At 35.8% G+C, this 12,690-nt stretch overlaps 1 protein-coding gene across 16 annotated transcripts in view; it reads left to right on the top strand.

The window, feature by feature from the left end:
- Positions 1–12,690, top strand: part of l(1)G0196 (inositol hexakisphosphate and diphosphoinositol-pentakisphosphate kinase) — a 114,305-nt gene that overhangs the window by 80,058 nt on the left and 21,557 nt on the right. For 15 of the 16 annotated variants that reach the window (XM_075299084.1, XM_075299083.1, XM_075299085.1 and 12 more), the window contains one exon: positions 6,283–8,229. In XM_075299084.1, the coding sequence (XP_075155199.1) occupies positions 6,283–8,229 (1,947 nt within the window). The remainder of the gene's footprint in view (positions 1–6,282; positions 8,230–12,690) is intronic. The other variant, XM_075299088.1, reaches the window with a different exon arrangement.

Genomic DNA, 12,690 nt, shown 5'->3' with positions numbered 1-12,690 from the left:
GTCTCAAATGTATCCTTAGTGCAATTCTCCCCTTCGATGGCTCCCATTTAATAACAAAATCATTTGTGTAAAAACAAAATCTATCGACCCGCGCAAGCTTTCGGGGTTTCGTCGTTAGATTTCAATAACGAAATTATTGGTTAGAGATTATGATTTCAATTACAAATTAAAGTGATACTCTCAATCCCCAATCAATAATTCTTTAATTGAATGTATTCAAATTCAATTAAATTTGTAATTGAAACAATATCGATATTTTTTCTGTTTAGCTTTTGAAATACTTATCATCGATAAGATAAAATCTCTTCATCATTTACCGGAGGTTACCATCATTCAGCGCAATACTGAACTAACAAGACGATATTGACTTTTAAACCAGTAAGATCTGAAACATATCCCGAGTTTCCAGATCGAACTTGTTTTAAAACGATAGATTGCGTTCCTCCAACGACGATATTGTTCTGTGAAGACGACATACACTTTAAAGCCACAATCGTATATGGCAGAGTTGGGTTCTAATCAGGAGCTTGTTTGAGTCCCTAATACCCTGAGTCGAACCTGATGTGAAAAGCTAATTCCGACAGAATAATTTCGCTCAAGAATATGATGGGATAATTCTTCGTAAAGGTGTGTACTATGTTCGGTTTTCGAGTTGAAAATCACTTTATTTTCGCGATTACTTTTCCTGAAATAATCAAAATTATAAATGAAAACAGACATATTCCTGTAAAGTCTTGCCGAAATATAGAGGAACAAGAAATTGCACATCAATTGAGATAATTTATCTGCTTCATATTGAACTGTTTTAATAAAGTAACCGCGAAAATTTCAACGCGAAAAGCGAACATAGTACTTACCTTAAGTAAAGAATCCTTGTCTCCATCCGCGGCTTCATATTGTAGCAATTCCAAAGAATAGCCACAAACCCTATTTTCTTGCTCCACGTTTGTTCTCGTCTAAACGCAACGCCTTCTCAAGTAACATTTTTTCCTTCTTGACAAATTAAAGGACTACAAAAACCAAGCCGCCCAGTTTGAACAGCTAACATATAATAAAATAGATTTGAAACGCAGTCATCATAAACAATTCTTCACTACATAGTTGTTTCTCTTAATTTTAATAGAAGATAGCTACTCGGGTAATAAAACAAATAGTACTATGTCCATAATTAAAATAATGAATTGATCAACATTGGTGAAGGACAAAGACGTTGAATTGATATAAGTACATATACAATTTTGCTCTATCACGAACATATTCAATTCCATAGAATATTACTGTTTACATATAAATAATACTGAATATAGGCAAAAATTCCAAACTAGTTGTATCGTAAAAGGCAAAAGAACTATCTTAGTTATGTTAGGATATATAAAAAAATCTCAAATTTTTTGCATGCTTGTGACGTGTTGTGTTTCTTGTTGATTTTTGTTAATCCACTTCTAAAATTTGGTCTTAAGCAAATATATATACATATATAAACGAAAATGTCTAATATCAATTGCTTGCCTGCCTGATATTAATGCCAACTAGACAATATGTTTCATGTTGTATGCTGCTGTCTTTTGTTTCCCAAACTAAACACCCAAAAACTATCCAATTTAATATCCACAACGTAAAATAAAAAAATACTCGTAAATTTTTACAATTTTATAGGAGATAATAGCTGCTATTTGCAATAAATCTTTTGTACAATAGAATAAATTGCCGTGGGATATACTCGTATGTATATAAAGCGGTCATAAACTAATGGTTATAGAATTACTGATAACATTTTTCTCCACAAATATATTTCATAGAAGTGAGTTGCTTCAAATTAGGTAGTGGAAACAAATGGAATTAAATCATCCCCCTTTTCGACAAAATGCATTTCTGAAAGTCAGTCACAAAGTTTTAACTCCATCCATAATCCTCCATCGTTGTCCAGCAGACTATCGACATGTATGTTGAAGCTTCTCTAAGTGATTTAACTCATAGTGTGATATGCCGTTCAGATTTATTTGATCCCAGCCTATTCCGGCTATTCAAAACCTCCAGAATTTACTCTGTCGTGAGCTCGCTGTCCCATGCTCGAATGAAGACCATCGTTAGACCATCGTCAGATAAAGAATACCATCCTTCTTCTCTAATTTCCTCTGTGAATTTGACGCCAGCCTATTCCGGCTATTCAAAATCTCCAGAATTTACTCTCTCGTGAGCTCGCTGTCCCATGCTCGAATGAAGACCGTCTTATAAAGATAAAGAATAGCATCCTTCTTCACTAATTTCAGTTGAACGATTCAACTGTGAGAAGGATGTCTCAACATAAGGAAGTAACTTTCAAAATCACAGTTAATAATACTAGGGTTGCCTCTTATATTTCGGAGAACAAACACAAATATTAATCATCGAAAATCACCTGATTGTTTTTCCAAAATATATCCCATTAAGATTTATACACTTTTGCTTACGTTTGAACCAATTGTCAAAGCAGTTTTGTCACTCTGATGGAGGTATCTCCAAAACATGCATTCTGAACGCATCAAACAATTTTTTAGGTGTGGAAAACGTTGACATACATTTTATTTTTTACGTACGGGTATAAAAAAAAGTCATACGGTTCAATATTATACGACGGATGACCCATCAAAGCAATGTTTTGAGTGCTCAAAGAAAGCCAATTGGGATGGCTTCAGAGACTATACTAATCGCTGCTTCGATGAGATACCACCCGTCAGACTGCTGCTCACTTCAAAGGCGCTGGTCGAATAGCTCAGTTCTCGGCAGAAGTAGCAGAGTCGTAGATAAACGAGAAGAACTTCGTACTTATCTATATATCTTAGAATCATGAGATTTGACAAAAAGTCACCGAGCTCAACCGAAACAGATGGCCAGATTACCTAAAGCATTGTCGCTTAAGCTCAGGTAAGCTATAGAGCCAGTAGGAGGGATGCAGGGATAGTTAGGTTAGGTGGCATCCCGATGTATCAGGCTCACTTAGACTATTCAGTCCATTGTGATACCACATTGGTGAACTTCTCTCTTATCACTTAGTGCTGCCCGATTCCATGTTAAGCTCAATGACAAGGGACCTCCTTTTTATAGCCGAGTCTGAACGGCGTTACACATTGCAGTGAAACCTAACCTAGGTTAGGTTAGGTTAGGTGGCAGCCCGATGTATCAGGCTCACTTAGACTATTCAGTCCATTGTGATACCACATTGGTGAACTTCTCTCTTATCACTGAGTGCTGCCCGATTCCATGTTAAGCTCAATGACAAGGGACCTCCTTTTTATAGCCGACTCCGAACGGCGTTACACATTGCAGTGAAACCACTTAGAAAAGTTTTGAAACCCTCAGAAATGTCACCAGCATGACTGAGGTGGCATAATCCACCGCTGAAAAACTTTTTGGTGTTCGGTCGAAGCAGGAATCGAACCCACGACCTTGTGTATGCAAGGCGGGCATGCTAACCATTGCACTACGGTGGCGGATGATGGAATCTCAACCAATTGCCAAAGCACATTTGCCACTCTGATGGAAGTATCTACAAAACACGCATTCTGAACGCATCAACCGCTTCTTCAGGTATCAAAATCGTTGACCTCTCATTTTAGTTTTTACGTACGAAAAAAAAAATGTCATTCTGTTCAGTATTATAAGGCGGATGACTCATCAAACCGATGTTTTGAGTACTCAAAAAGTGCAGTTGTTTGAGCCGACCTCTCAATGTCGTGATGAAGAGTTATCCGTCTTCAGCGGTTGATTTTTCTGGTTTCTTGAAAGATAACTGGCAAACCAACGGTTGTGTACCACTCAATATTTACTGTTCTGCATTGTTCGATTGCTACATTTCCAGTTTTTCATTTCGAGGCGATCATTTGCTTGGAAAGTATTCCGTGCGTGAGCAACTTCTTTTTGGATTCGGATTATCTTGAAACACCCATACAGACTACTGTTTACTTTCGGGCTCATACGCGAAAATCCACTATTCATCACTAGTCACGATGTCATAGGCGTGATTCGTAACACCATCATCGTATTTTTGGAGCATATTTTTCGACCAATGTTAATTGGCCTTGTTTTGCGAGCCTTTTTTTGAGCGATTGACAGTCAAATATTCATGCAATATTGAATGTAACAGGTTGGCTGATAAGTCCCCGGTTTAACAAAGAAAAACACATTTTTTTGTCAAAACTCGTTTTTATTATTCAACGACCTTCCAATTTTTTGATACCATTTTGGTAGTACTCCTTCTGTTTTGCCTCAAAATAGGCCTCAGTTTCGGCGATCACCTCTTCATTGCAGCCAAATTTTTTTTTACGGTGCGAGGGGAAACAATTCGAATCCCAATTCATGAATCTTTGCCATCGTTCTCAATAACTTGTGGCACGGTGCGTTGTCTTGGTGGAACAACACTTTTTTCTTCTTCATATGGGGCCGTTTTGCCGCGATTTCGCCCTTCAATCGCTCCAATAACGCCATATAATAGTCACTGTTGATGGTTTTTCCCTTCTCAAGATAATCAATAAAAATTATTCCATGGGCATCTCAAAAAACAGAGGCCATTACTTTGCCAGCGGACTTTTGAGTCTCTCCACGCTTCGGAGACGGTTCACCGGTCGCTGTCCACTCAGCCGACTGTCGATTCGACTCAGGAGTGTAGTGATGGAGCCATGTTTCATCCATTATCACATATCGACGGACAAACTCGGGTGTATTACGAGTTAACAGCTGCAAACACCGCTCAGAATCATCAACACGTTGTTGTTTTTGGTCAAATGCGAGCTCGCGCGGCACCCATTTTGCACAGAGCTTCCGCATATCCAAATATTGATGAATGATATGACCAATACGTTCCTTTGATATCTTTAAGGTCTCTGCTATCTCGATCAACTTCATTTTACGGTCATTCAAAATCATTTTGTGGATTTTTTTGATGTTTTCGTCGGTAGCCACCTCTTTCGGGCGTCCACTGCGTTCACCGTCCTCCGTGCTCATTTCACCACGCTTGAATTTTGCATACCAATCAATTATTGTTGATTTCCCTGGGGCAGAGTCCGGAAACTCATTATCAAGCCAAGATTTTGCTTCCACCGTATTTTTCCCCTTCAGAAAACAGTATTTTATCAAAACACGAAATTCCTTTTTTTCCATTTTTTTTCACAATAACAAAAGTTGCTTCACAAAAGACGCTCTATCTCACAAACTAATTGACTTACAGACGTCAAATTTTGACACGAGTCATTTGAAGGTTGGTACTATATAAAAATAATAATGCATTTAATACTAGCGACGCCATCTATGTGTCAGACCGGCCAACCTGTTAGGTTCATCATTATCAGCCAACCTGTTAGGTTCATCAATGCACGGTTCTTGAGTAAATCTACGTCGAAAATTGTAAAAAATAATCGCACGAAAATGTTAACGATTTAATATACATTGTTAGTTGTCCAGACATCGCCTTATAACCGTAGCTTTTGGCGATTTCTAACTTATTCAAATGTCTAAGGGCGTTTTCGTTTCGCAAAAAAAAAAATGTTGCCCTGGTGTTACACTACTTTTTTCCGCATTGTATTTTCCCCCAAATGATAGTGTCATTCCAAAGTTATTATTAATTCATAATATTGTGAGGGATACAGGATCCAAAATCTATGACAGTGTCCTTCATATTTGGCAATCAATTTGGAGGATGTTGCACCTTTTTCCCAATCGCAAAGGTTTCTCTTTGACCGGGATGCCCGGAAATTCGAAAAAAAATCCCGCTTACCCGGGAATGGAGAAAGTCCGGTAAAACCCCCTAATTTTAAATCTTCAGATTTTGTGACACATGCATTTTTTTATTTGATTACTTCAAAGTTTAGATTTATTTACCACATTCATCTTCAAATTAGCACAATTAGAGATTCTTTAAAATTTACGAGTATTTTTCGTTTATATCCAATTCCTATCCCTCGTGACGTGCTGCACAAACTGCAAACAAGCATTGTAGTAAGCCTGATTGTATTCCATAACATGTGTCATACATTTGTAATGTTCTTTGGTAACACATGCTAATGATTATATACTCTATGTTTCCTATCCAAAAAGAAAATCAGCAATAAAAGAAATCTATTTTTTTAATTTATTTTCAAAAACAAACAACAACACAACATATCAAACATTCGAAAAAAAAATAAATAATGATCCCGTCCCAAATTCAAAAATCATTCTTTGACTAACTTTCATGGTTCAAATGTTGTAAAAAAAAAACAAAACCAACACATTGTTGCTATTTGTTTATTTGCCTTTTTTTAACCGAAGATAAATTGTCTACATCACCGCAAACAGCTGCAGCTACGCTAGCAACTCCTAATATCGTAATATCCTCTAATTATAATAATAATACAAAAGAGTTTCGTGAAATTCTAACCTCAAGGCCTACTAACCCGGCTCAATCGTATTTTCAAATACGTGTAACAGATAGTTTGACTTTTTTCAAAATCGATTCATCAACCAATGAATTGCCTTTGTCCGATATTGATTTCTCTTTGAATCCGGGTACTCCAGATACCCATCATATGTGTAAGGATCAATCACCATGTAGCAGTTTGAAAAAGAAACAAGCTCAATTGCTTACCATGCGACGCATTGAAAGTGGTGATGAAGGGGAATTTATGCATATTCTGCAAGATTTACGCCGTATGTCTCCTTTGGCTACCAATGAGAGACCTTTAACATGTAATTGTTCTGGCCATTGTGTCACAAATAATGAGGACATTGTTATAATGCCCCATTCACATTCGAAAAGTGAGACGGATCTAAGTGATATGGCTTCAATGATTGTACCTTTTCCAACGAAACTTTCTAGTCATCCCATTGCCAGTGGCCAAGTCTCGCCCTATAGGGGTTCTTCATTTGAAGAACAAATTGACGAAAATGAGGATGGGGATGACAATGAAGAAGAATATCAAATGTCCTCTTCAGCTCCTGCTTCATTGTTAAGTGGAGAATTTTTGATGCCTATGATGAGGCAGGCAACAACAACACCATTGACTGAGGGTAGTTGTAGCTTAAAACTTCCTTCACCTTCAAATTCCCCTACAGCATCCACTTTAGAATTGTGTCAGGCAATGAATGAAAAACATCAACATAAAGATCCTTTAGCACAACGTAGTGACAAGCATGCCTCAAATAAACCTTTAGCAATTCGGAGAAAAAGCTATTTGCCTACATCACAATCGGCACCAATTATAGCAGAGATTTCAGTTAGCCCTTTTCAGTTTCCAGCACATAGTTTTAGGCAATTTGATACAATAGCTGAAAATGCAGCCACTAATGCAAATACGAACACTACAACAACTATTACTACTGCTCCTAATAATACTACCTACACTACATCTAACAACCCCCAAATCATGGATACTAATATCACTGCTATCGCAGAAACTACTCCTTTACCTCTAGAAAGGAACACTAATCGCGGGTACTTTCCCCTATACTATCATCATCGTCATATGCATCATCACCATCACCATCATCATCATCACCACCACCATCATCATCATAGCCATATGCATCACTGTCATCAACATTCACCTTCTCCTTTTTCATCTTCACCGAAATTTCCTCATGTTGTTGTTGTTACCTCAACTAATTCATCCTCTGATGATAATTTAAATGATTTGCTTTATGATGATACATCTTCTACTACTACTACAAATACAACTCATATTACTACTAATGCAATTACTAATGATGATGATGAATTTATTTCATATATCCCTCCCAATGCAATATCCTCATATAATTCTACATCCACTATCACCACTTCTACTACTACTTCTACAACTAATACAACTGATCCCCTTACTACTTCTACTACCCAAATTTCTTCTAACACCAACTATCATCATAATCCCCATTCAACAAATGTACCCAAACAATATTCTTCTGTTATGATCCATAAAACCATTTCCAACACAAACCCTTCTATCATAATGTCCTCCACCATTATCAACAACAACAACCCTATTACTGATACCACCACTACAGATAATACTGTCCAATCGACTTCGTCCTCGTCATCTGTATCGTCGAGACGCCAACGACACAGTATTGCTGGCCAGATGTCTTATATGAAAATGTTGGGATTCGGTGGTTTTAGTAAAAAGATGACCACAAGCACCAATAGTCTATTCAGTACAGCGGTTATAAGCGGAAGTTCATCGGCACCCAATTTGAGAGATATGATACCGGTATCGTCATCAGGTAAGTCTTAGATTTACGTTAGTTTAAAACAAAAATACTCTCTACGGTAAGGTAATAAACACATTTGAACTTTGTGATAGCAATCTTTTTGGAAAGTGGAAAGAAAGGTCAAGTTGGCAACCCTAGTAGTGAGACGGTTTGGTTTTTATTAAGCTCCAAAACTAAAATTTAAATTATTATTTTCCAACGATTTTATCGTCACCTCAAAGTTCTGTATTGGTTTTTTGGATCATCCAGAGTATATAGTACTTGGAATATTTGAGCGATGGCTACGAGACGCAGTATAAAGAGTAAAACAATTATTTGCATTCAATGTAAGTTGGAAGTAGAAGAGAATGAAGAAAGCATAGATTGCGATCAATGCAACAACACTTTTCATGTTGTCTGCACTGAGCTAAACAAACGGCAATTCAAGCATTTGTTACAAAATGAAGAAGAAGAATTTGTATGCCATATATGCGAAAATAAACATAGCGATAACCAAAGCAAAAAAAACAACAATGATGATAACTCAATAAAATCAGAATTGGCATCACTTAGGGCTGAAGTAAAAAGTCAGCTGAGTGCATTGCATGATACAATGAACTTCATGTCCAGGCAGTATGATGACATAATGAACGGCGTTAAGGAAAATAAAAAGAAAATTGAATTAGTAGAAAAAGAAAATAAAGCGTTGAAGAGAGAAGTACATGAATTAAAGGATTCTTTAAAATTTTTAAATGATGAACGAGTAAAACGTGATTGTATTATTAGAGGAGTAAAGCAATGTAATGAATTGTCAGCTGAAGAAACATTATTGAAAGTAACTCAAAATGTTGGAATTACACTTGAGAAGAATTCAATTTCTGAAGCTTACTTTTTGAAGCAAAGACAAGAAAATGGAAATAAAACTATTGTAGTTAAATTTGATTCTATGAAATCCAAAGAAGCTCTAATGATAGCAAAGAATAAATTAAAGGAAAATGAAGAAACTAAGAACATATTTATCAACGACTTTCTTAGTCGCGAAACCTTAAATTTGTTTAATTATGCAAAAACTTTAAAGAATGTTGGGTACAGAGCAATTTACACAAGTGGTGGCCGAGTTTTTGTCAAAAAAGGCGAATTGTCTCGTCCTAAAATTATACGGTGCAAAGATGATGTAGATAAGATTTTACATGATGCTGCTACATATAAACCTCCAAAACATAGAACAACTCGTGCAACAAATGCGAGTGAATCTGATGGCACTTATGGATCTCCACTATAAATACACGAATTTTTTGAATTTTATTATAGATTTGATTGATTTCGTTTTAAATTTAAAATCTTATGGCTCAAAGTAAATATTGCACTAAAATTGAAGAATATAATGCACATTTGAATAATAAACATAATTTTTTTAACATTATCTCTGTAAATATTAGGAGCATTTCATCAATAACAAAGTTCAACAGATTTAAGCAATTTCTTTCGCGGCTTTTAATATTACCCGCTATTATTGCGGTACAGGAAACATGGATTGATATGAAAATTGTCCAGCTCTATAATATCCCTGGTTTCAAATCAATTCATGCTTGTCGCCTTGATTGTTATGGTGGCACTACTTTATACGTCCGGGAAGATTTGACATATACAGTTCAAGAATGCACAAGTGAAGGCTATGTTGAATATGTTATTATCAAAATGTTGGGGCTTCGGCTAAATGGTAAGCCGTTAACAATTATTTCGTTTTACAGGTCGCCAAAATGTTTGGTGTCAAATTTTTTAATCCTATTAGAGAGATTACTTGAGACATATTCCCGATATTCTTGTTTCTTTCTGGGTGACTCTAATATTGATTCGTTGGATATGAATTCTTCTTCAAATTTAGTAAATCTGCTTCGTACCTATGACTTTAAAAACTGTCATGATATGATTACTCGTCCGCATAGTAATACTTCCATTGATCATGTTTATACGAATGTTTATCTTTCGATAAATTTATATTCTATTGAGCAAGGACTATCTGACCACAATGTTGTGTCTTGCGTGTTTGATTTTGAGACTCGACCGCTGCGAATGATTATGGAACTTAGACACTGTGACTATTCCAAACTCAAATCACGGTTGCAGGAAAAGGTATTGGAATTACCATATACTGATGATACATCAGTTGATACTTCTAACCTTGTTAATTGTATTCGTGATTCTGTCGATTTATGTACGAGTACGACTTTGAAATATTCGGATCATAAGCTGACACCATGGGTTAGTGGAAATTTAAGCAAACTTTATTCTTTGAAGAATAGATTGTTGAAAATGAGGAGGAAAAATCCTCATGATAACCTAATAATTGATAGACTGAGAAGAATAAGCAAGGTTGTTAAGGCGGCATATAAGGACTCTATTAATAACTACTATGTGGCGAACTTGAATAATACTCAAGGCGATACTCGGAAGACTTGGAAGTTTTTGAATGAGACGTTAGGAAGAGATTCGAACAGAGAAATAAGTTTGACTGATGACAACGGAGATTTGGTTATGGATGATGCTCAAAAGGCGAATATGTTTAATGAATATTTTGTTGGATCTGTGGATCTATTGAAGTCGGGTATCATATGTGCACCTAGGGACACATGTGATTCTATGGGCACATTAGTTTATAATGATAGGCAGTTTCGCCTTCAGCGCGCTACTTGTGAGGATTTTACATCCTTGATTTCAAGTTTATTGCCAGGGAAGAGTTGTGGACATGATGGTATATCTCCCAAAGTTATTTCTGTTTGTAGTGAGATCTTAGTGCCTTACTTGTTACGGATTTTTAACAATATTGTGGAAACTTGTGTTTACCCTGATATTCTCAAAATTCATAAGGTGATTCCTGTTCCAAAGGAAAAATTTTCATCAACTGTTGATAAATTCAGACCAATTTCGGTCTTGCCGATTATAAACAACCTTTTTGAAAAATTGATACATGATAATCTCTCATCTTTTCTAAATAATTCGGGTTTCTTGAATGATTACCAGTTTGGTTTTCGTAGGGGTTGTGGAACAGAGGAGGCTGCTGTCAACGTTCAAAATTGCATATGTAGTGGATTGGATCAAGGTAATAGTGGTGTTGCTGGTGTTTTTTATGACCTCAGTAAAGCATTTGATCTCATCGATCACAATGTTTTGACCCAAAAATTGAACTTTTGCGGTGTTCGTGGTCGCGAACTCTCGCTAATGATGAGCTACTTAGAAAACAGGACGCAATATGTTCAGATTAATGAGCAAAAGAGTATAGGAAGGAGTTTGAGATATGGTGTGCCTCAGGGCAGTATTCTAGGACCGCTTCTCTTTTTGATTTATATAAACGACATTGGGAAACTGCAACTTTTTGGCAAGATGTTTTTATATGCGGATGATATTTGTATTCTATATCCATACAAACACGAAACTGCACTTAGGCCCCTCATTGAAAGAGATGCGTCCTTAATTATTGAATACGCAAGGATAAATAGATTATTTATTAACCCAATAAAAACTAAATTGATAAGGTTTCGACCTAGATGTCGTTTCAACAATGATTTTAGCATTTTTGTTGATGGGAACGAAATTAGGGAAGTGAGTTCGGTACGATATTTAGGCTTACACTTTCAAAGTACTCTCATTTGGAATAGACACATAGAGCATGTCAAGTCTAAGATTGCTCCAGCGGTTGGAATTTTGTACAAGTTCAGACACAGATTTGATAAACGAACTAAACTTTTGGTTTATCAGGCATTAATACAAAGTCATTTGAATTACTTAGCCATTTGTTATGCATGCAAGAGATCTACGGAACTTAGAAGTTTGCAAACGATGCAGAATAAGGCTTTAAAGTCTGTGGGAAATCTACCTTTGAGGTACTCTTCTGTATCATTATATAGTGAAGTGTTTCCCAATATATTGCCCATTTTCGGAATTCATAGCTTTCAATTGTATGTATATGTTTATAAATGTCTTCATTCAATAGGACACCATACAATCTCGTTTATGCCTAACTACCACATATTCAATACTCGTAACAGAAGCCATTTAAGAGTAGCGTTTTGCAGAAGTGAAACCACCAAACAAAGAATTGAGTATTCCGGAACAGTCAATTTTAATGCTTTGCCTTGCAATATAAAGTCCATCTCAAGCTTATCTCTTTTTAAAATGAGAATAAAAGATTTTTTGTTAACAAAAGTTGATGAGCTCCTAATATAATTATTTATTGATTTTTATATATAAATTGTACTAATATAATTATTTATTGAGTTTTATATATAAATTGTACTTTTGTATATATCTAAATTAATATTTAGTCATATAATTCATTCAATAACAAGAAATATTTCAATATAAAAAGTATATAAATATGTTGCCAATGAGCCTCTAAAATGCCATATGGCGCTGAGGCCAATTTTTTTTTTTAGATAATGAAATATTATAACGTTTTCATAAATAAATAAAAAAAAAAAAAAAAAAAAAGTGTGT

Source organism: Haematobia irritans, chromosome 3 (assembly GCF_050003625.1).
Source record: "Haematobia irritans isolate KBUSLIRL chromosome 3, ASM5000362v1, whole genome shotgun sequence".
Lineage (NCBI taxonomy): Eukaryota > Metazoa > Arthropoda > Insecta > Diptera > Muscidae > Haematobia > Haematobia irritans.
The sequence above is the reverse complement of the archived record's forward strand: the minus strand, read 5'-3'. Positions and strand labels throughout refer to the sequence as shown.